The 25,600-nt window shown below is 32.9% G+C and overlaps 1 protein-coding gene and 2 long non-coding RNA genes across 3 annotated transcripts; all 3 read right to left on the bottom strand.

Annotated features, from left to right (window-relative positions):
- Positions 1 to 1,930: 1,930 nt before the first annotated feature.
- LOC111711099 (neurocalcin-like) lies at positions 1,931 to 10,652 on the bottom strand. Its single transcript, XM_023485350.1, has 5 exons — positions 10,618 to 10,652; positions 9,768 to 9,805; positions 9,069 to 9,146; positions 3,099 to 3,158; positions 1,931 to 1,992 (listed from the first exon to the last, which is right to left on the bottom strand). Exons 1-5 carry the CDS (start codon positions 10,647 to 10,649, stop codon positions 1,943 to 1,945), a joined length of 258 nt encoding a protein of 85 aa, XP_023341118.1. The 5' UTR covers positions 10,650 to 10,652; the 3' UTR covers positions 1,931 to 1,942.
- Positions 10,653 to 13,772: 3,120 nt separating this feature from the next.
- LOC111711097 (uncharacterized) lies at positions 13,773 to 18,331 on the bottom strand. The gene is made up of 3 exons (XR_002767182.1): positions 18,267 to 18,331; positions 17,081 to 17,198; positions 13,773 to 13,823 (listed from the first exon to the last, which is right to left on the bottom strand). It is a non-coding gene; the product is annotated as an uncharacterized LOC111711097 (long non-coding RNA).
- A 5,248-nt stretch (positions 18,332 to 23,579) lies between these two features.
- Positions 23,580 to 24,266, bottom strand: LOC111711103 (uncharacterized). The gene is made up of 2 exons (XR_002767183.1): positions 24,007 to 24,266; positions 23,580 to 23,768 (listed from the first exon to the last, which is right to left on the bottom strand). It is a non-coding gene; the product is annotated as an uncharacterized LOC111711103 (long non-coding RNA).
- Between the last annotated feature and the right edge of the window lie 1,334 nt (positions 24,267 to 25,600).

The raw sequence follows: 25,600 nt of genomic DNA, 5'->3' as shown, positions 1-25,600 counted from the left end.
TGTACTGTACTGCACTATATTGTATTGTACATACTGTTGTGTAGTGCTACTGTACTATACTGTACTGTACTGTACTGTATTGTACTGTACTGTACTGTACTGTACTGTACTGTACTGTACTGTACTGTACTGTACTTTACTGTACTGTACTGTACTGTACTGCATTGTACTGTACTTTACTGTACTGTATTGTACTGTACTGTACTGTACTGTACTGTACTATACTGTACTGTACAGTACTGTACTGTACTGTACTGTACTGTACTGTACTGTACTGTACTGTACTGTACTCGTGCCATACATATCTTTGTTTTGCCTCTGTCTTAGCTTGTCCTGCATTGTGACTGGAAATTTTCTTTTTCCAAGTTTATTAAAAAAAAAAATTACCAAGACGCTTCATTTTATCAGACATGAGTGGAACCTCTTTCACTTTTCCATTCAGCATTTCATCTCTAAAATAATCTTTTTAAAACTAAATTCAAGAAATTTTATATACTTTATACCTTATATACCTTATACGTTATATACTTTATAGGTTATATACTTTATAATCCCAATGTCGTTTTAACCTGAGGGTTTTAGCAACTAAACTGCTGTGCAAACTTATTCAAGGTTCAATTCTTTATTTTTTTTGGAAATCCACCAATGGATGATTTCGAATGTTTTCTTTTCTTTTTCAAGTTTTGACTAATTGTATTTAAAGTTTGAATTATCAAAGGTCGGCCAGGCCGGATGCAATAATAAAAGGATTAGAAAATTAAAGTTTGATGCTTGTATCTTATACATTATGTTTTTGTCTTTATCTATATATGTATATACAGATTTTGCTTGTGTGTCTGGTTGTTTGTTTGTCCTTTTGTATTCAATAAAACGGCTGAACCAATCGAGTCTAAATTTTTGTGACCTAACATTTATGGATTGTGTCCAAAAGCTTTTTATGTTTATTCTATTTTGAAAACGCGCAAAAAAATATTTTAAATCTGCAAACTTTTTATTATTGTTTTATATTGTAAAAAGAGTAGATGCTCACAGAAAGAGCCATTATTAAATGTTAAAAAAGCCCTCTACTAACATTTTACCTTCGTCTTTTAGATTCTAACTCCTGTTCTTTTTCTAAAGCATTTTGCTGTTTAATTCTGTTTGCTTCCTTAAGTTTTGCTGCTTTCCTGTTTTGGTCTAGATAAATTATAAAATAAAGAATTTAAAAATTAGTTTAAATTAAAAAACCAATATTGAAATATACAATAACTACGTCACATCACATATAGTTTATGAATTATACAATAATTTCAATTTGAGACAGCAGCGAAGCCTTTCAAATATTCTTTTAATCAGGTTTTTTTAATAAAATTAGGCCTAAACCGTCTAAAGGTGTTAAGAATTAAAAAATAAAATGTTAAAGGTATTGTAGGCATAATTTCCTATTAGATTGTCATGTCCGATTCACAAGGATATCCGTTAAACCTTTGATCCAAGATGAAAAGAGGTATTTTTTATTCTGTAAAACTGATTTGCGGATTAATGCAGCAGAGACAGTAGCGTCAATATCTTCCCCATTGTTACTCAGATAAAGGTTTACAGGGAACCTTTGTGAAACAAACATACTACTCTGTATGTGGAAGGCTGCTTTGAGGTCAATTGTTGGTGGGACGTTGTCACGTTATAAACAAGTTTTAAGATCAAAATATTATAAATTTATAAATAATAAATAAAAAATAAATTTGTAATTACCCATTTCTGTTCCTTCCGCAATCTTACACAACTGAGAACAGTTTTTAAAGAAAATTTGTTTGAATTTAATTTAATTTAATTTAATTTAGTTTTTCATTTAATTAGTTGAAAAGATGCCAATTTCAAATGTTGTAAATGTTGTTCATGATCAACAGTTGATTTAGTTTTCAATGACATTTTCATGATTTCACCGTTAAAAGATTAAAAAAAATCAAATTTTAACTTTTTCCTTCGTGAAAATTTCCTCCATTTCTTCTGGATCTAATAATAAAAAATGTAATAAATAGTTTTTTATGTTCGCTACTTTTAACAGAAAGTTATCTTAAATGTTATTTAATAGTTCCCACGAAGAACTTACAACCCCCCCCCCTCCCACTTCCCCACAGTGGGGTATTAAGCGGGGGGGGGGGGGGGTGACAATTATTGAGTTTACACCATTTAAACCTCTTATTCATGTCAAAAAAGGCTCGGTCGCTTAAGATTCTTTTTTGATAGATGTGTCTAAGTAGTAGTAATTTTACGTTAACCCTGTAAAGGCTGGGGGTCTGAATCTATTTATAGCATGGGTGGGGCGTCACACGCCCCCCCCCCTGAAAAAAGGTCTTAGAGAATAGGTGTAGGGTTGAATTGCACGTTCGTAATCCAACTTTTCAAGGCCAGCTCATTGAAAAATATAGACCGATAACTTTTATAGTTTGGAAACTAAGGAGGGTTGAAAAAAATGCTAAAAAAGGGTTAAACAATTGTAAAAAGTATTTTTTTTGTTTCAAATAAATATCAAAGTGTGAAACAATTTTTTACCCTTTGTTTAAAAAAAAATTCAAAAAATCCTTTAAATTTCTATTCATTAAAAGTCGAAAATTCACGGTGACAGTGTCAAAGATGAGAGTGCTAGGGCAAATAAACTAGAGGGGGCGTCAAATCCCGCCCCCCCCCCTCAGCCTGTTTAGGGTTAAAGTTTTACAATCCGGCGGAAAACTTGTCATTTCCGTGAAACCTCTTAAATTAGATATTTTATAAACAAATCAGAGACAAAACAAATTCTTGGGCGCACTTACGACGCCCCAAAATTTTTATTAATGGTCATTATAATCTATTTATCTATATCTATATTACCTTAAATTCCTTGTAATTTCTTGTATAAAAGCTTTCGAGAATATGTTGTAATTCATGGATAAACATATGAACGGGAAAAAGTAATAAATTACAATGTGATGTTTGTAAATGAAAAATTCAGCATATAAATTAATTTTGTCCATTCACACCATGAAACACAAAGCATATGCATTTTAAAAGGAATTTTGTGACAAAACCAGTTACCCCCCCCCTGACCCCCTAAAATACCACACTATAGATTCAAAAATCACCAATTTCTCCACTTCCATCCTTGTCGTACAGTTTAAAGGTCCAATGTAATTTATCAGCAACTAAAACAATAAGAACCTTGATATTGTCGTCTTTCTTATTGAAACTGCAGGGTGTCCCAATAAACATGGGAATTCAGTGACGAATTCGATATCGTCTTTTTGAATAATTCTTCAATTTAGTATAGTGATACCTACTGTTTCGTCTGCTATGTTCACATTTTGTTTATTTATGTTTTGACTGCATACAGAATTGTACTTAGTAAAACTTGAGAATTGCAGTATACAAACAAGGTAAACTTGTCCGTCTTCACTGCAAAGACATTATAGACACATCTTTAAAGCCATTTACCGAATTCGTCACTGAATTCCTATGTTTATTGGGACACCCTGTAGGTTTCAAACGTGTTCCAAGGAATTCGAGGGCGTTCTGGGCGTTTTATGGCGTTCCAGTGTGTTCCAGAGCGTTCCAGGGTGTTTCAGGGTGTTCCAGGGCGTTTCTGGGCGTGGGTCTCCAATATAAATGTGTGGTCTCCAATGAAAATATGGGGGTTTTACAATGAAAATATGGGGTTATCCAACGAAAATAGGGGATCTCCAATGAAAATTTGGTAGTTTCCAATGAAAATTTGGTAGTCTCCAATGAAAATATAGGGTTCTCCCACGAAAATGTGGGTCTCCAATATAAATGTGTGGTCTCCAATGAAAATATGGGGGTATCTTACGAAAATAGGGGATCTCCAATGAAAATTTGACGGTCTCCCATGAAATATTGGGGTCTTCTACGAGAATCTGGAGTCTCAAACAAGACGTCCATGAGGGTCTCCAATGAAAGGGGAATCTCCAATAGTAATGATGAGTTTTTCCCAGACTGTAAATTGTGGCGGAATTTTCAGTTTTCAATGATGGATATCCAAAAAAAATTCGCCATGGAATGCAGTTAGTTAAAACAGTTAGGATACAAACAAATAGACTAACAGGCATGCCAAATTTCACTAACCAATATCCATGCACACAATACATGCAGTACATGCAGTACATTTGAATATCCGAGGCGGGTCAATCTTTCCTGTCCAAGTTTGTACTGTACCTAGCTCTATGGACAGGACTAGCCGGTGCAACAAGGTTGACGCGGTTAGATTTTATGCTTCATATAGGTTGAATTTACTTTTACCAAAGGGGCAGATTTGCGTGACCCACAAGATATATATTTGTTTAATGTAAAAGCGAAAAAAACATTTTGAACATTCTAAAAATAAAGCTGGCTTTGAAAGAGAATTTAATTGCCCTATACACCATGTTTTAAGTCGAATTTTACACAAATCCCAATTACGGAATGGCCAAATACCAAAAGAAAACACAATCAGCAAACAAGAAAAAACAGAAAATGAAACAAAAACGCGCAAAAAAATTAAACGCCAAACGAAAAATGGAAAAGGAGGATAAAAAACAAACAATAAAAAATAGAAAAATTCAAACAAAACAATACACATACAATACACATACAAACAAAACACAAAATAAAAACAGAAAATAGAAAAGTAAACACACAAACACAAAGCGCCAGACTTAAGATGAAAAAGTATTATAACAAAAAACAACAAAAACCAAAACATAAAATAGAAACAAAAAAAAGCAAAAAACAATGCAATGCAATTGAAATTTAAACAAACAACAAAATTTTAAACAAACTGAGAAATACCAACTAAACCAAAACAAACAAGAATCAAATAGACAAATTCTAAACACATCTTTGCAAGTGCCCGGGGTAAAAGAATCCCAATCTAATTCCAGTAGTAATATAGTAGTCCTGTATCCTACTCCTATTATTAACATATCTTCACGGAGCCAGGCAATTATACTTACATTTGCTAGAAATTATCATTACAGTAATACAGCTAAGGGGAGTGGGAGGGAGGGGGGGGGAGTGTAAAGCGGCGTCGAAAAAAAATATCTAAAACGCACAATTTGACCTTTAAAACCACAGGTTACAAGCATTGAAATGAAACAAATTGGACCTAATGACAAATTGCTAAACCCATTTACAATATCTATTTATGCAGCTATTTTAACTTAAATTTAAGATTTTTAATCAGAAACGTGGTGAATTTAAACCGAAAACAAACAAAAAAGTAAAAATCACAACAAAAAATATAATTTCACAAATGATAACACAAGACAGTTGGATATGTAAATTTAATTAATTCAAGTTTTATTAAAATGTTCGATTTTTTATCAAAATCCGGGAAAAAAGGGAAACTGCTTTGCCGGTATAAAATGTTACTTATTTGCATCGGAATAAATAGTAAACTTATAAACCAAATACGGGATAAATATATATAAAATGTGGGATAAAAATTCTCTCAAAATTGAATAATTGCATTATCGCTTTTGCCGATAAATAATAATCCGTAAAAATGAATAGAATGTAGATATCTAACTTTTTTCAATTTTTTTTTTAAATAATGTTATAAAAATTAAAAATAATAATGAAAGTAGTATTATGATATATAGGTATTAAAACAATTGCCTAATTTTTTAAAATACTTTTTTATTTTAACAACTTTGTGAATTTGAATTCCAATCCATAATAATATATTGCAGTCTGGGACAGTTCAGTGTTAATTACAACCCTAAAATACTACAATCAGTTTAAATCCTAATTAGGGAAATGCTAATTAAGATGAATCCAACATGTAATTAAGATCATTAAACACGAGTTCAATGAGACAGTAGGACATTAATAACAAATAAAAATAAAATTTCTCATGAAAAACTTGAATTTGCTTTTAATTTGAAATAGAATCGTCTAATGGAGTATCTTAACCACAGAGTAGATATTGATAGAGGTTCAATGTAATGAGTACAACAGAAAAGCTGGGCAAAACTGTACAATTTTAGAAATATTGGGGTCGTTTGTGTACAGATTCTTAAAAACAAGTTATTTTTGCAGTGCTTCCTTTGTTTCTTATTTTTGTTTACATTTTACATCTAGCTAGATCCTAGATAATTTAGTATTCAGTAACTGAAAACATGTGTACTGTATGAAATTAAAAAGAAGCAACTCTCTAAGTATATTCAAAAATAGACTACTAAACTCTCTTTTTGAAAATTACATTACAATGTGTTATAAACCGAATTGATATTCATTTAAAATTAATTAGATATGTTTTAATATGCTTTGATATTTGTTAAATGTCAGAAAATTACTTAAAACTCTAGTTATTCTAATTAATGTATAAACTATTTTCCATTAGACAAAATCGTACCCTGATCTCTAATAGTTTTCCTTAAATCTATTTAATTGAAATGTATCCTACAGGGGAAGCAAGAATTGTACATAGATTAAAACAAAACTTCATCTTCAGCTTGGTTCACTGAAAGAGGAGTTTAACCCCTCGTGGGAATACAAGCCATGCACAACGATACCGGTTTTTTACTCGACCAGATGTGAGGACTGGACTACCATGGAAGATACCTCTCAAGAGAGCTTTCAGGGATCACAACTCCCCATTTTGCATATGGGGTGCAGTTATGGGTAAATTCCTTAATTCCCCTAACTGGGAAACAGTATAAAATGAAGGAACACAGGGAGAAATCCCCTATACCCTTCTTCCTACAAACCTCCTTATCTCTCTCCTACCTGCTCCACAACTCGATGTTAAAAGAACTATTTGGAAAGGCCTTATGTAAAAACAAGAAACAAGAAGCAAGAAGAAAAAATAAATTGAACAGAAAAAAGTGGAAGGGAAATCTCTTGACAGTAGAGATGGGTGCTTAAAGCAAGATAAACAAGAAAGAAGAAGAAAACTTTGAACAGGAAAAATTAGAAGGGGAATACACAGGATGGTAGACGTCCCATCCCCCCCTCTATGTCCTACTCTAGATAAAAAAAACTGGAAAATGTGGAAAATGCCCCCCTCACCCCTCTCCCCCTCCAAGAAAAGCTGGGAATGCAATAGCTGACTTGACACTGTATCATGACTGAAGCAAAATTTAAATATAAACAAGGGGAAGAGTAACCTTGTTCTCTCAATATATAGAATATAGATACAGGGCTTCAAAAAATAGTTCTACCTCTGCAATTTGGCTAGCTGCAGAAAACATCCAAAAAATTCATTTATTTTTATTTTTAAAATTAGCCATAGTGTGATTGAAGGATGGACAAGGAATGGAAATCAAGAAGAAAGGATTAAAAACAAGAAATATAGAAGTCTCAAAATGTTTACATCTGATATCATATTAAAATTTAAAAATATTGTAAAATTTAATTAAAATAAATTATTAAAGTTAAAAATTTAATTGAAATGTGTTGTTATTATTATTAAAATTAGATGGAAAAAAATAATCAAAACAGCCAAGAGCTATTTTCCACCTAATTGCTTTATACTTGTACTGTTAATATAATCATCAATTTGTAATTCTAAACTCGTCCTGTACGCAGATACATGTATTTAGCAATAAACTTGATCTTATCTTATCTTATCTAACCCCACGTTTTCGTGAAATGAGTCGGCTGAGTGTCTATTTTAATATCTAGTCTGTGATTCTAACTAACGAACTCAAAAAAAGGAAAAGTATCGAACAAAAGGGACTGTTCTTTCAATTTCAAGTGACTAGTAATTAAAGAGGTCATTGCAAGACCGACTAACAACGATTCTCTTTAGATTTTTTTGTGAACAGGGAAGAATGAGATATCCTAATTTTTCAGAAACCGACATGTTTTATAAGATAAAAAATTCCTCCTCAATCTGTTTATAAAAAAGAGGTTTAAGGTATCATTCTAAATCGGACATGTTGCTCTTTAAATGGAGGTTAACCTGAAATTACGTAAACAGTCCATTTAATTGATTAAAGCAAGTTTCCCTTTTCTTAGAAATTTTGATTTGTTAATAAATTGTTTTATTCTAATACAATTTTTATTCTAAAAGTAACAATTAAGTAAAGTGCCCAATCTTACCTTGCCTAGTTAACTTGCTATTTAGCTCTAATTAATTATTTTTCACTTAGCTATTTAGCTATCTATCTACCTAGCTATCTTTTTCGAAATTTTTTTATTTTATTTATCAATCTGACTAGCTTTTCAGATATATAGCTGTCTTTTTACCTATAGATATTTATCTCTTGCAGGCTATATAAGTAATTATAAAACTAGCTTTTTACATTTTACTATCTAGATATTTAGTTATCTAGCTTTCTATTTTACTAACTAGCCATTTAGCTACTTATGTATACCTTGCTATTTCGCTATCCTGCTATTTTGCTATCTAGCTATAAATTTATATAACTATTTATACCTTGCTATTTAGCTATCCTAGATATACTTCTTTCGGTTCACCTATCTATATATTTAGATGTTTATTTGCATAGCTAACTAAGTAGCAAACTATGTAACTTCTTATTTAGCTTCTTAGCTATAATTCTTCTTGCTTTTTTATTTAGCTGTCCAGCCATCTCTTCTTGCTATTTTATTTAGCTGTCCAGCTATCTCTTCTTCCTATTTTATTAAGCTGTCCAGCTATCTCTTCTTGCTATTTTATTTAGCTGTCCTGCTATCTCTTCTTGCTATTTTATTTAGCTGTCCAGCTATCTCTTCTTGCTATTTTATTAAGCTGTCCAGCTATCTCTTCTTGCTATTTCATTTAGCTGTCCAGCTATCTCTTCTTGCTATTTTACTTAGCTGTCCAGCTATCTCTTCTTGCTATTTTATTAAGCTGTCCAGCTATCTCTTCTTGCTATTTTATTAAGCTGTCCAGCTATCTCTTCTTGCTTGTTTATTTAGCTGTCCAGCTATCTCTTCTTGCTATTTTATTTAGCTGTCCAGATATCTCTTCTTGCTATTTTATTTAGCTGTCTAACTATCTCTTCTTGCTATTTTATTTAGCTGTCCAGCTATCTCTTCTTGCTATTTTATTAAGCTGTCCAGCTATCTCTTTTTATCTATCTATTTCATAATCTAACTATAATATTTACCTGTACCCTGCATAGACATTGAAAAAGCCATTAGAAGCTCATTAGGAACTACTTTCCCCGTCCCTCCAGTATCAAAAACTAAATTTGTATTTAATCATTCTTTTATGTCTTTTCAATCTTAGAATGAAATATTTAAAACTTTTTACATCGTGCTCTCAATAAACAAGAAAAAAGTTTTTGAATTTTCTCTGTTTCAATTTGTGGATTTTTGAAGATAATAAATATCAACATTTTTTTCCTAGCAAAGGAATTGAGTTTTTGTCACAAGCTCTAATTTTTTAACCTTTATATCTTTGCAACACAATGTCCTAAACCTTTGATATTGCAAACTATGAAATCTGTTAGATAAAATATTCTAAGTTTGAAATATCAGATTGCAAAGAAAAAGAGATTAAAAAATTTGAGTTTGTGGCAAAAACTCAATTACTGTGTCAACATGACTGTCAATAAATAATTTTAATACAAACAGACAGACACCCAGTCGATACAAGCGAAGCATATAAAAAGATAAAATTTTAAAATAAGATTAACAAGATGGTGATCGTAACTTTAGAATGGTGGATATGAGGATCATTGCTTGATCTCCTCTTGTTATTAATCTCCAGATTAGATATGACTTGTTCTCCTCTTGTTATTAATCTCCAGATTAATTAACAGATCGGGATTAAGGATTCTAAAGTTAACAAATTTAATGTTTACCTTTAAATATATTTGTAATCACGACATCGGCGTCACATCTAAACAAAAAGTCAAATTCTGAAAAATGAAGTTTTCTTCTCATGTCAAAAAGACACAAGAGTCATTAAAATACAGGGTGTCACACGAAACATGACAGTTGGTGAATATCTTAAAATTTCTTCATCCATTATTTGTTTAATTGTTTAATACTAAGGAGAATAATGATAAACATTATATGGTAGTTTTATTATAGTAAAATCGATCGGAGATCAAGATATATTGGAGTAAAAGATTTTTATACCAAATTAAGCTGCAACAAGTCTTCAAATCTTATCCAGTATTTGGAAGACGACATTCCAAACTATTCATCAACTGTCATGTTTCGTGGGACACCCTGTATCTTAAATAGTTATCTTTTTAAAATTATCTTTTTAATGAATTTTAAAGCAATAATGCCGGATTCCAACCATTTCTCTATACCCCGTTAATGGATTGTTAATAAGGAAGATATCAGCATTTTTCTTTCTCAATTTCCTGTTTTGTCTCTGCTACATAAATGCGTAAGTCAATGGTTTAAAGGGCACTGTTGTGAATCAGGCATGTCACGTTTTAAATGTAATTGTTTTGATTGTTGCAACATGTTACTTTCTTACAATTATTTAAAAAATATTAAAGTTTCACACTTGGGGTTTTTGGGGTCCTATGATCCCCCCCCCCCCTCTTCCCCCAAGGCGGGGAGGGTCCCTGGGCCCTAAGAAGCCTGAAATGGGATGAATTGAAATACTGTAATAGTATTAAAATAATTTTGTATACAAGTTGTAATTATCTTTAAAAAACCTTTAAAATCGAAAAAAATGCTAAAAAAACTTACCTTGGAAAAATTGTTCTAATTAGTTCAGTCATTTGTCCTCTAAGCAAAATAAACTTATTAAATGAAACTATTTGAATAATTTGAAACTATATCTGTAAAACAATATATTAAATATATATTTACTGTGTCCCATTTCAGAGGACAATTGAGAGACCACCTAAACTTTGCCTTCAATCTTTGCTAGCCATCTCACCCTGGACTAACCAGGGTGCTTTGCTAGCCATCTCACCCTGGACTAACCAGGGTGCTTTGCTAGTCATCTCACTCTGGACTAACCAGGGTGCTTTGCTAGTCATTTCAACCTGGACTAACCAGGGTGCTTTGCTAGCCATCTCACCCTGGGCTAACCAGGGCGCTTTGCTAGTCATCTCACCATGGACTAACCAGGGAGCTTTGCTAGCCATCTAACCATGGGCTAACCAGGGAGCTTTGCTAGCCATCTCACTCTGGACTTACCAGGGTGCTTTTCTAGCCATCTCACTCTGGACTAACCAGGGCGCTTTGCTAGCCATCTCACCCTGGACTAACCAGGGTGCTTTGCTAGCCATCTCACTCTGGACTAACCAGGGTGCTTTGCTAGCCATCTCACCCTGGACTAACCAGGGTGCTTTGCTAGCCATCTCACCCTGGACTAACCAGGGTGCTTTGCTAGCCATCTCACCCTGGGCTGACCAGGGCGCTTTGCTAGCCATCTCACCCTGGACTAACCAGGGCGAGATACGTTCGGTTTCTTCTATTTGAATTTAATCACTAAATAGGACGTGAAAATCTATTTTTGTTTTAATGATATCCTTGGAAACTTTTAGTACTGTATCTCAGATTTCAAAAAACACAGTTGAAAGAATTGGTTTAAGATTGAATGCTGCAAACTATTTTAATGATCAAAGACGATCATCAGGTCGTTTTTCAACAGTCATGTTGTGTGGGGATGAACACACTGTTCAACTAGTTGTATTTCCTAAAAATATTATAACTAGCTTGTTAAGACAAAAGCTTGTTTGAATGTCGTCATTTATTGGTACATTAGTATACAGTTGTTTATTTCGATTGTTAAAATGTTCAATGTTGTATGGAAGTTTTTGTTTTGATCGCATCTTTATCAATAAGTTTCAAGCTGTAAGATCTAAAGATTGTATCTTATTGACATTTAGTGTTAGCAAACTGCACTAATTTAACGTGTTTATACTCCCCAGTATGTTATAAGTTTGATTTCAACTAATTATTAGCTAATTGCTGCCTAAAGGGAGTATTCACGTAATTTAAAGTTCATATTTTTATTCAACTACCAAGAACGAGATAATACAAATAAAAAATCACAATTTAAGTGGTTGGCCCATTATAAACGAATGAGAATTGTAAATAAATACATGGGTATACACTGTACAGTGTACATTATAAACATAATAATGATGATAAATGAGGAAGAAGGTAAGGAGGTGGTGAAGAAGTATAAGGGAAAGGAAGGGTACTCAGTGGAAGGGTTGGAACAAAGGGTAACATATGTTTTTAAAATCATGTTTTTGAACTACAGGGTGAAGAAGATAGTAAAGACTAAGATTATCCACATGATTCACAGTTTTTTATTACTATTATTGTTATTATTAATATTATTATTATTTTCATTATTACACTTTTTATATAAAGTGTGCATGTAAGATTTACAATGGTACCCTTTTAATCTTTGCTTGATCAAATATGATAAAGATTTCCTTGTTTAAAGAAAATTTTTGAATTTTGGGTTTTCTTAATGATATTTTTAACCCAAAATGCGCAGACTAATGATTAAAGGGAACCATTGTGGATTCTTTAAACTACGTCTGCATCCAGTCATGTAACTAATCAACCTAATTACGGTTTTTGGGATTTTGGTCGTCAATTAGATTTCAAACTTCGATATAAAATAATAACAACTACGACTTTAATCCTATAACGATCGGGCTATTTATGTCTAAAATAGATTTGAGGGGGGGGGGGTGTTCCCCTTTTTCAAGGCCTGCCTATCAAAAAAAATCAAACCTCTAACTTTAATGGTTACGAGACAATTAACGGAGGATTTAAGAAAAGTTCAAAAAGTATGTCAGCAAAATGTTCAAAAATAATAATTTTTTTTTTCTTTGTGGGGGGGGGGTCGAAAACACCTCTCCCGCTCTTGGAAAAAAAAGTTTTCAGAAAAAAGTCCTAATATTTAATTCGCACTAAAAAAAGTCCTGTGGCAAAAAAGTCCTTTTATTAAAAAATCTCCGGAAATAAAGTCCTACCAATTGGAGACTTTATTTCCAGAAATATTTTTCTGGCTCCAGTAAGAATTCATACAAAAACGTCTCCGGAAAAGAAGTCCTATTAAAGTAGAAAATGCATGGGAACAAAGGGTTGTTTATAACCATGCAAAAAAAGGGGCAATTAATATTAAAAACACCAGGATGGCTATATTCAAAGTACAGATGCATAAAAAAGTCTTTTTTAATGAAAACGTCTAAGACTTGACCACATTTTTTTCTTCGGATATATTTTCTTCAGGACTTTATTTCCTGTGATCTTATTTCCTGAAACTTTATTACCCGCTCCCATATTAATTTAGGAAAAAAAGTCCCAGGAATTAAAAACACTGGACTTTATGTCCAGTGACATTTTTTCCAAGGACTTGAAAAAATTCGGACTTTTTTCCAAAATTTAACAGGTTTTTTTCCAGAAACTTTTTTTCCCAGGACTTTCTTTCATAGATTTATGTGTGAAGACTTAAAATAACAGTTTTATTTTAAATTTTAAAAGTTCGTTATTTTAAAATTTCTTATAAATTTGTTTTCCTGTTTATCTGTCCTTCAGGGAAATCCATTTTAAAACTAAAAATAAAAAAATATTTAATTTTGAAAATTTCAAATCCTTCTTTTCAACAAGTTTTACTTAAATTCATAATAGAGCTTAGTGATTAATAAGTTTTCCTCTGAATTTGGATTTAAACTAAAAAGGTTTTTCAAAATAATTTTCAATTCACTTAAAAATGATTTGTTTTACTTTTTCAAAGTAAAAGTAAAAAAAAAAAATTTGAAATCAACTTAAAAAAATTTTATTTCTTTACAAAAGAAATTAAATTTTTTTTATTTTAAACCATTTTTAAATTCTAATAATTTTTTAAATTATATTTTTCTATTGATTTTTTTATTCCTGTTCCAAAGTGTCATAATCTCCATCTCGGAAAACTGGTGACTCTGAAAAAAAAGGAAAACTTTGTTGTAAAGGCGTATGTTGTTAAAAAATGTATGGACAAATTCTAAAACAATATTTATTTCTGGCCGCAATTGAAATTAGGAATTAAAAGTTAGTCTTTCAAGATGTCTCCAGGAAAGAAAACCCATTACCTTCCTTATTCCATAATATACCACTTTAACTATAATGACGCAAACCTATGAAATTTCAGACTGCTGATCTAGGTTCCAGGAATATACCTAATACCATGAACCACTTAGGACTTAGTTTACAAATAAAGAGCACTGAGCCCGAAACTTAAGACAGGGTATCGTTGAGAAAACCAGTTTTGAAACTCGGGTTTCGCGAATGGGGCTTGGCAATTTTTTGTTTTGAAACATTATTTTATTTAGTTTTTTCATATTCTCCATTTTTTTCTTCTCTTAAATCAAAATCTGCACAAATGTTAAGACCCCAAAAAGGAAACTCGGTAGTTTCATTCAACGATACTCTTTTAAATTTTGGGCTCTTCAGTTTATGGACAACATGTCAACTCTTCAGTTTATGGACAACATGTCAACTCTTCAGTTTATGGACAACATGTCAACTCTTCAGTTTATGGACAACATGTCAACTCTTCAGTTTATGGACAACATGTCAACTCTTCAGTTTATGGACAACATGTCAACTCTTCAGTTTATGGACAACATGTCAACTCTTCAGTTTATGGACAACATGTCAACTCTTCAGTTTATGGACAACATGTCAACTCTTCAGTTTATGGACAACATGTCAACTCTGTCAACAGTAAACTAAGAACTCTAAGGCTTAACTTTGTTTACATTCGCTTCCCAGAAACTGCAGTACACTTTTGTTTTTTTACTTAAATGTCAGATCATAACTCAGGAACCCCTTGACAGATTTTTCTCAAATTTTAATTAAGAAATGCGTTATAACCACGGGAATATTCTCGGCATTGTTTAAAGTTAAAGTCGGGCTAATATTGGGCCTTTGTCTGGTCGGGCAAATATTGGGGATAATTGTCTGGTTGGGCAAATATTGGGCCTTTGTCTGGTCAGACAAATATTGGGGCTAATTGTCTTGTCGGGCAAATATTGGGGCTAATTGTCTGGTTGGGCAAATATTGGGGCTAATTGTCTGGTCGGGCAAATATTGGGGCTAATTGTCAGGTCGGGCAAATATTGGGGCTAATTGTCTGATCGGGAAAATATTGGGGCTAATTGTCTGGTTGGGCAAATATTGGGCCTTTGTCTGGTCGGGCAAATATTGGGGCTAATTGTCTGGTTGGGCAAGTATTGGGGCTAATTGTCTGGTTGGGCAAATATTGGGTCTAATTGTCTGGTTGGGCAAATGTTGGGGCTAATTGTCTGGTTGGGCAAATATTGGGGCTAATTGTCTGGTCGGGCAAATATTGGGGCTAATTGTCTGGTCGGGCAAATATTGGGCCTTTGTCTGGTCAGGCAAATATTGTGGCTAATTGTCTGGTTAGGGAAATATTGGGGCTAATTGTCTGGTCGGGCAAATATTGGGGCTAATTGTCTGGTCGGGCAAATATTGGGCCTTTGTCGTGTCGGGAAAATATTTGGCCTTTGTCTGGTCAGGCAAATATTGGGGCTAATTGTCTGGTCGGGCAAATACTGGGCCTTTGTCTGGTTGGGAAAATATTGGGCCTTTGTCTGGTCAGGCAAATATTGGGGCTAATTGTCTGGTCGGGCAAATATTGGGGCTAATTGTCTGGTCGGGCAAACATTGGACTTTTGTCTGGTTGGGCAAAAATTGGGCTTTTGTCGTGTCGGGCAAATATTTGGCCTTTGTCTGGTCAGGCAAATATTGGGGATAATTGTCTGGTTGGGCAAATACTGGGCCTTTGTCTGGTTGGGCAAATATTGGGCCTTTGTCTGGTCAGGCAAATATTGTGGCTAATTGTCTGGTTGGGCAAATATTGGGGCTAATTGTCTGGTTGGGCAAATACTGGGCCTTTGTCTGGTTGGGCAAATATTGGGGCTAATTGTCTGGTTGGGCAAATACTTGGCCTTTGTCTGGTCAGGCAAATATTGGGGCTAATTGTCTGGTCGGGCAAATACTGGGCCTTTGTCTGGTTGGGCAAATATTGGGCCTTTGTCTGGTCAGGCAAATATTGTGGCTAATTGTCTAGTCGGGCAAATATTGGGGCTAATTGTCTGGTTGGGCAAATATTGGGACCTTGTCTGGTTGGAAAAATATTGGGACCTTGTCTGGTTGGGAAAATATTGGGCCTTTGTCTGGTCAGGCAAATATTTTGGCTAATTGTCTGGTTGGGCAAATATTGTGGCTAATTGTTTGGTCGGGCAAATATTGGGGCTAATTGTCTGGTCGGGCAAATATTGGGCTTTTGTCTGGTTGGACAAATATTGGACTTTTGTTGTGTCGGGCTAATATTTGGCCTTTGTCTGGTCAGACAAATATTTGGGCTAATTGTCTGGTTTGGCAAATACTGGGCCTTTGTCTGGTTGGGCAAATATTGGGCCTTTGTCTGGTCAGGCAAATATTGGGGCTAATTGTCTGGTTGGGCAAATATTGGGCATTTGTTTGGTCGAGCAAATATTGGGCCTTTGTCTGGTCAGGCAAATATTGGGGCTAATTGTCTGGTTGGGCAAATATTGGGGCTAATTGTCTGGTTGGGCAAATATTGGGCTAATTGTCTGGTTGGGTAAATATTGGGACCTTGTCTGGTTGGGCAAATATTGGGCCTTTGTCTGGTCAGGCAAATATTGTGGCTAATTGTCTGGTTGGGCAAATATTGTGGCTAATTGTCTGGTCAGGCAAATATTGGGGCTAATTGTCTGGTCGGGCAAATATTGGGGCTAATTGTCTGGTCGGGCAAATATTGGGCCTTTGTCTGGTTGGGCAAATATTGGGCCTTTGCCATGTCAGGCAAATATTTGGCCTTTGTCTGGTCAGGCAAATATTGGGGCTAATTGTCTGGTCGGGCAAATATTGGGCCTTTGTCTGGTTGGGCAATTATTGAGGTTAATTGTCTGGTCGGGAAATATTAGGGCTTTGTCTGGTCGGGCAAAAACGATAAAGATATCCTTGTCATTCTAGAAATTTGCGATTTTGCTTTTTTCTATCAAAATTACTTTTGAAATTTTTGCGGCAAAAACAGATAAAGAAACAGACAGAATTTCACACATTTCTGGATAGAAAGACGAAGATGGTTTAATTAAAATAATGCAGAAATTCTTAACATAAAAAAATGTTTGATAAAAAAATTCCTTACCCCTTTCCGTTTGACTTGAACCTCATCCTCTTCCGCTATACTTGCAGTAGAGGTTTTTCTTTTCTTTTTAGAGTTTTTCTCAGCTGCATTCTTTATAGAGATCGAGGAGATAAAATCTCTACAAAAAAGGTGTTTTTAATAAATTTTGGAAAAGAGTGATTTTACAATTTAAGGATGTGTTTTTACTAAATTAAAGATTTGTTTTTACAAATTTATGGATGTGTTTTTACTAAATTAAAGATGTGTTTTTACAAATTGAAGGATGTGTTTTTACTTAATAAAAGATATGTTTGAACTAATTTAAGGATGTGTTTTTAAAAAATCAAAGGTGTGTTTTTACTAAATTAAAGATGTGTTTTTACTAATTTAAGGATGTGTTTTTACTAAATCAAAGGTGTGTTTTACTTAATTAAATATGTGTTTTTACTTAATTAAAGGGACCGTTCACTTATTTGGGTAATTTCAGGGTAAACTAAACAGCCTATTCGCTGTTGATTGGTAATCGTCTTACTTTTCAAAGACAACTGTGTCCGGAGAAAAAAGCCGATTTTTCGTTCAGAATTTGAGCGCAAAGGGACGGTCCTTCTCTATATATAAAATATGTATTTTTTTACTACTAAGTCAGGGATATATATGTTACTACTAAAAAATGGAAAAATACGTGTGTTTTACTACTAAGTTAAGGATATATGTGTTCCTTCAAGAAATTGGAAACATCTGTGTTTTTTTTCTAAATTATGGAAAAATATCAAAATATGTATTTTTTACTAAACCAAGATTGTGTTTTTATTAGATTATGTGTTTTTAATTTGTAATGGGTAAGTATATCTAAAGTATGTTTTTACTAAATTATAGAATTTATGTGTTTTATATTTAATCTAAATTCCAACAATCCAAATTTAACAATTGGTCTTGCAATCATGGTTAAAATATATCAACAATCCTTTTAATCATATTCAGAATATGTTAATTAATTTAATTAATTAATTAATTTAATTTAGTTAATAAACTTAATTTAGTTAATTAATTTAATTTAGTTAATTAATTTAATTTAGTTAATTAATTTAATTAGTTAATTAATTTATTTTAGTTAGCTAATTCAATTTAGTTAATTTAATTTAATTAAGTTAATTAATTTAATTTATTTAATTTAGTTAATTTAGTTAATGAATTTAATTATTCTAACTTCAAATAATCAGGAATTTCGTCTGACTGAGTTCGTTCCTTTTCTTTCTTCTTTTTTTTCTTTTCTCTTCTTCCTATTTTTATATTCTATAATCATTTCCATCATTAAACATTTCTAAAAAATTACATTTCATCTGAAAATAGGCTTTTTCAAGAAAAAAAACATTATTTTACATTCATTTCTGTTAAAGCAATAATTAGGTATTTAAGGGACTATCAGCTTAATTTTAACCGTCACTCTGGGCCGTAGTAAATGTTAACCGTCACTCTGGGCCGTAGTAAATTTTAACCGTCACTCTGGGCCGTAGTTAATTTTAACCGTCACTCTGGGCCGTAGTTAATTTGAATTTGAACAGGACCTGCCCAGTTTGTACCGGCCTGCCAGATAACAGTGTGTACTGACCCGATCCTATGGATGACCATATTCTGTACAGTACGTCGCCTTAACCAGGCTAACATACGACAGGAGTCAATTTTCTTGGCATAGTCCCGTGAGAGGGCTAACTATGACAACTCCCATGGCGTGTTCAGACTTTTTACAGTATCCGGCCTAATCCTGGGCCTATTTGACCGACCCCACTGGCTTAGTCCACCGAGGCGCCTTTCATTACAAGAAGGGCATATCTGATTCACAACAGTACACTTTATACCTTTATCTTGGGAAAAAGTACAAACATATCCTAGTTGTTTTATCTAAAAATTGATAATTTCCATTTTTTGGTTGTCTATATACAGGGTGTCCCAAAAAAAATGGGAATTCAGTGACGAATTCGATATCGTCTTTGTTATGAATTAGCATTGTAAAACCAAATTTCAAAAGCCATAATATTATTATGTCTGCTAGAGTTTATTTTATGAAAAGGGTAAAAGACTACAAAGATGTGTCTATAATGTACAACCGGTTGCAGTCAAAACATAAACAAACAAAATGTAAACATAGCAGACGAAACTCTTACAGATTACAGATTACAGCTTTCTCAGTAGGTATCACTATACTAAATCTAAGAATTATTTGAAAAGACGATATCGAATTCGTCACTGAATTCCCATGTTTTTTGGGACACTCTGTATTAACGTTTTTCAACTTACCCTCTATTACAAAAATGGCATATCTGATTCACAACAGTGCACTTTGTACCTTTATCTTGGCAAAAAGTATGAGAATATACAGTTGTCTAAAATTTGATAATTTTTAAAAATGATTTCTCTATCAATAGTGATTTTGCAGACTTTTGCGTCACAGACATTGCAGAAAAGGAATAAGAGGAATTGGGTCTGTGATGCCATTAACTTAATTTTTAAATTCCTATATTTTTGCTACCTCATGGTGACGACCTTTAATGTTTAAACTTAGATAATGTGATCTGACAGGATTCAAATTTAAAGGTATAAGAAACTGGATTGCAAAGATAAAGAGATTGAAACAGTTTATACAGAGACTCAATTCTTGAACTGAATTTGAATATAGAAAAAAACGACAATATCTTTTCCATTGCTGCTCGGATTAAGATTGTAAGGGCACAGGACACATTGTGCACGTTTTATTTCAACTCGCGCTCCGATATGTAACATGTAAATGTTTTGTTGGAATTGCAGATTTGTCAATATTTGAATATATAATGTTGTTCTTTAAATTCATTCAAGCTAACTACAAAAAAAGAGGACTCTATTCTCAGTATGTACTGTAACTCGTATTAACTCCATAATCCAAAATACTTGAAAAAGGATTTTTTTCTCCAATGAAACAAATATTAATATGAATTTTGGAAAAAAAAGAAAAATTAAAGAATTTTCTAAACTAAAATACAAAGAATTACCTCGTTATCATTGTACGTACAACCTTTTTTGTAAAAATAATAAAAACAATTTTGTATCTTTAAAATAATCTCGATACGGAGATAATAAATATCTAGATTTTAAAAAGATTGCATTGTAAGTCATGAAACTCAGTAATCGTGTTGCAGAGGGTCCTCTTAAAATGCTGTCTTCATTTCATTTAATCATGTTGATAATAAATGTTTTGTGATCACAAGATATATATGATACCAATTTTGAATATTTTTATAATTTCTATTCTTACGAACTCAGTCTATAATCATAAGTATAAGATAAGAAAAGAATAAAACTAAAAAAATTTAGAAAAATATTTATTTTACTATGTAACACAGATTAAACCCTATTTGCATTTTATTCTGTGTGTCCTCTTAAGCCGCCTGACCAGACATGGTTGTTTTGATTTATTACAATATAATTTAAACAGGTTAACAACCTTAGTTCAATATAGTTTTAAAAAGAATTGCTGAACATTTATTTCTGAGAAGTCTCGTATTTAATTACACTTTTTGATGTTTCTGAAATCAAAACTTTCCTGTGTCCTTTCTTCCTCCTGAGTCCCTGGAGACATGTCCGTTCTTGTTGCAGTTAAAACAGATAACTGTCTGTTTATGTTTAGCCCCTACATCATTCTTCTTAGCAGTGGTGTTCTTTCTTGCCATTGAAAGATCCTGTGCTCCATATTTGCTTCCGTTCAGTCCTGCCATGTTGGGATTTGGGTTTATTGGGTCCTTGTTATGTCTTTTAAAGACAAAAAGAAGCTCTTCCAGGTTTGCTTTAATCTCATCTTCATGCTTGATTGGAGCATAATTTAATCTGGCAGTTCAGTCTAAGTTCCGTGTTGTATACTCCATCGAGAACGTCAAGCTTAAAGCGTTCCAGGCTGCGTTCTGTAGCAGGGAACGCTCTGAGAAACAATGTCAGCTTTGAGTAGTAATAAGCTATAACGTGTTCGTTTGGAGACTGTATCCTGTCTCTGTACTGGTCTCTGAAACAGCACTTGTCGTACTCCGCCACAAAAGAATCTACAACGTAAATAAAATACTCCGAAGCATTTAATTTCTTGAAAGCTGGTCCATCTATTCTTAACTAGTGAACTTCATTGTAATTACTCATATCAGGTTTGAGACAGCAGCACCAAAGCATTTCTTTCAATTGTAAAAGGTGTGTACTGCACTGCATTACGAAAAGTGTGTACTGCACTGCATTACGAAAAGTGTGTACTGCACTGCATTACAAAAAGTGTGTACTGCTCTGCATTATACAAAGTGTGTATAACACTACACAAAGAGTGTACTACACTAAAAAAATTGTGTACTGCAGTTCACAATTTTAGTATTACATTTTAAAAGTGTGTACTGCAGTTTACAATGTTTGTACTGAACTACACAATTTGTGTACTGCACTACACAAAGAGTTTATAAAAGTTTTCGTACTGCATTGTAAAACGTGTGTACTTAAGTTTACAATGTTTTTATTTCTCTATGTTGAGTCTATAACTGTGTGTTAATATTTTTACTGCAGTGTTTATTATAAGCACAAATAAAAACTAAGTATAAATAATCCTTTCAAATATGTTTCTAACTTTCTAACTTTCTAACTATCTATATATCAATCTATCTTCTATCTATCTATCTCCTTGTCAGTATAATCAACCATCTCTATGTAGCTTAATATTAGTTACGTGATGTTTATATAGATAATAATGACATGTTTTTTACTACTTTTTTAAACCGGAATTAAAATTGTTTTAAATGAAAACTTCTAAATGAACAAAATGTTATAGAAATAGAATCAATTTATGCGAAGAATAATGATTCCTTTACTGTTTACCGCAATATTCCCTAAAATTAATTAATCCTATCCAGAAGTACATTGTACTCAATTCTTCATACCTACAACCAACATAGCTTTATACTGCTATTAAAGGCTGGGAGGGGGGGGGGGGGTCTTAAAATATGCACCTTAACTAGGTTTTATAGCTATCTCGATTTTCAAGTCATCATTTTTCATCGTGCTCAGCACTAGTAAAAATGTTCGCAAATTTGTTTAAATTAATGGATTTTAAAACATTATATATGGACTCTATGGACAGGATTTTAACGCAAAACTGGTTCAAATTTGACAATCCTAAAGCCTTCGAGAATCCAGAGTCACAAAATCGGGCCCCTTGGTTTAGCTGTTTGGACTTTTATGGGACACAAGAAGACAGACACCCTAGATAAATTAGAATAGATTGTTCATGCAGACTGTAAAGCTGAAAATTGTACAATTGTACAACCCCTTGTCATCATGAACTTGTCATTTGAAGAGGTCATTGAATACGTTTTAATTCTCGGGGTCAATCTGTAGAGTATTTTTTTACTCATTTATTTAAAGAAGTTTAATAAAAACTAGGCCTCACCCATTAACTATTTTAGCTTTTAACCCTAAACAGGCTTGGCCGGCCTTATAGTTTTTTTTTGTCCTAGCACTCTCATTTTTGTCACTATTACCGTGAAATTTTGTGACTTTTAATGAATAGTTAATCTAAAGAATTTTTCTGTCAATTTTTTTAATGCATAGGGTAGGGTACAGGGCGGTAAAAAGTCCGGTCTGTGTAAAAACAATCTAAAATGGCCCTTAACTTTTTTGTGACTAAAGCTACAGATCTAAAAATTATATTTTTAAAAATTCCTTAAAAAATGGATTTAGAAATATGTGTCACAATTGGATATCCGTTTAAATAAATTACAATTTCACCTTTTTTGGGCTTTTTTTCAACCTTCCCTAGAGCCCAAACTATTAGAATTATCTGTCTAATTTTTTTTCAATGAGCTGGCGTTGATCCGTGAAATTTTGTGACTTTTAATGAATAGTTAATCTGAAGGATTTTTCTGTCAATTTTTTTTAATGCATAGGGTACAGGGCGGTAAAAAGTCCGGTCTGTGTAAAAAAAATCTAAAATGGCCCTTAACTTTTTTGTGACTAAAGCTACAGATCTATAAATTATATTTTTAAAAATTCCTTTAAAAATGGATTTAGACAAATGTGTCATAATTGGATATCTGTTTAAACAAATTACAATTTTACCTTTTTTTGGGCTTTTTTTTCAACCTTCCCTAGAGCCCAAACTATTAGAATTATCTGTCTAATTTTTTTTCAATGAGCTGGCGTTGAAAAATTGGTCTATGATTATGCATTTTAATTCTATACCTATTCTCTAAGGCCTTTTTTTAATGGGAGGGGCGTGGGTCGCTCCCCCCCCCAGGCTATTCATAGATTCAGACCCCCCAGCCTTTATGGTTGACTGTCGCCCTGAAATTTGCCATTAAAAATCGTTAAAAATTTTTTGTTTAAATTGTTTAAATTTTCAAAAGTAATAAATGTCGACTTTTTTCATGACCCTTTTAAAATTAAAATATCCAAAACAGATTCTAACAGTGAAAGTTTCTCAAGTCCAAACACACAAAAGTATACAAGACAAATGTGTAAATGAAAGTAAAGTTTAAAAAATCTCGTTTATTAATGAGCCAACAAAATTGAAAAAAAATAGGAATGCATAATTATCAAAAAGTAAATCTTATATTCATAGGTTGGGAACTTTGTCTCAGTTGTAAAAAGATTAAGTAACATTTTGCAGCAGCCAATCGATTTCTCTATTGCATTCAAGACAAGTTGAAGAGAGATCCTGAAATAAAACAAAATTAGGTTAGCTGCAGCGCTTGGCCCAGGAATTGTATTAACCTAACCTAACCCTAAGATAATTTAAAAAATAATAATAATTTTGCTGAAAAAAAGGTGGTCATGGACAAAATTGATAGGGGGGGGGTGGGAGGGGGAGGGGGAGAGGTTGGGTCCAAAAATTGTATACTAGGACAGAATCAACTTAGTTAATTTAATAAAATAAAATAAAATGGTAATCATACCGAGATTTTCACTGTCCACATGTTGATTGTTGACACATAGAATTCACCAAAGTATTGCTATCATCCCAAGAGATTTAATAGTTTGAAAAGTCTTCCAACTTTAATGTGTTCTTTGTGTGTAAGGGGTGTCTGATTGTCATCATTATCACTCACATATCGGTAGCAAGAGTAGCAAGCAGCAACTAATCGTCGTTCTAATCCTTTGAAATTCAACTTTTAACTAATATGTCTGCAATATTTGTAAACAAACCCCCATAAATTTGTACATAGTACAAATATACTTGCCGCAAACCTTTATATCCAATGTACTGTATGTCAGTAGCTAGTCCATAACTAAATTGCCATTTTCAATTTCAACTGTTACCCTCCGGTATAGTGAAGACGACATGAACAATCTATTCTAATTTATCTAGGACAGACACCCAAGCATAATAATAATACAAATATGTATATGATAGGGTGTATTATAAAAATTAGTCAAGAAAGGATTTGAGTCTTTGCCACAAACTCTGAATTTCTAATCCTTATATCTTTACAACCCAATGTTGTGAATCTGAGATATTTCAACCAATGTTTCTGTAAGATCAAATGATCTAAATTTGAAATATCAAAGGTTTACATAATCAATTCGCAAAGATATAGGGATTTGAAAATTTTAGTCTGTGGCAAAGAATCAATTCCTTTTATCGGGTTTTTGTGAAGTCTGTTTTTTTTTTGACAAGATAGCATTATAGCACCTGTTGACAATTTAGCATTATAACACCTGTTGACAATTCAGCATTATAGCACCTGTTGACAATTCAGCATTATAGCACCTGTTAACAATTCAGGATTATAGCAGCTATTGACAATTCAGCATTGTAGCACCTGTAGACAATTCAGGATTATAGCAGCTATTGACAATTCAACATTATAGCACCTGTAGACAATTCAGGATTATAGCACCTGTTGACAATTCAGCATTATAGCACCGGTTGACAATTCAGCATTATAGCGCCTGTTGACAATTCAGCATTATAGCTGATTTGTACACTTTGAACTCCCTTTCAGGCTGAAAGGGACTGAAAAAATTCATACCGAGAGATTCTCTAAATTCCTCTCTAATATATATTCTATTCTCTATGCTTATAGTACCGGTTAACAATTCAGCATTATAGCACCAAGGTCACCTGTTCTTCTAATAATAACTCTCAATAATTAACCTGTAAGTAAAGTAAAAGTTTTAGTTTTATTTGTCAAGGTGACTCTTGGAAAATAATAGATATTAGTGATGGATTGGTGATTAAAGACAAATCATTATCTTTATTATAGATTAGCTTTAACAAGGTGTCAACTTTATATCTTTGATATGATGGGGGGGGAGGATCTGGGGGGGGGTAATCATCAAAAATACATCAAGAACTTTTCGTAAAATTTATAATTTTAGGCACGTCGCGATAATGGCCAGCTCTTGAAGGGCAAAAATTTGAATTTTGAAAATTTTTTGTCGAACTTTATAATTTTTACCCTGTATGAGCTAATTTTACCTTTGTTACTCAATAATCAGAATTATTTTCACATTTGAACCTCAGTTCTTCGATCCTGTCAGATTGAT

Source organism: Eurytemora carolleeae, unplaced genomic scaffold (genome assembly GCF_000591075.1).
Source record: "Eurytemora carolleeae unplaced genomic scaffold, Eaff_2.0 scaffold1085, whole genome shotgun sequence".
Lineage (NCBI taxonomy): Eukaryota > Metazoa > Arthropoda > Copepoda > Calanoida > Temoridae > Eurytemora > Eurytemora carolleeae.
Note: the sequence above shows the minus strand (reverse complement) of the source record. Positions and strands in the feature narration are given on the sequence as shown.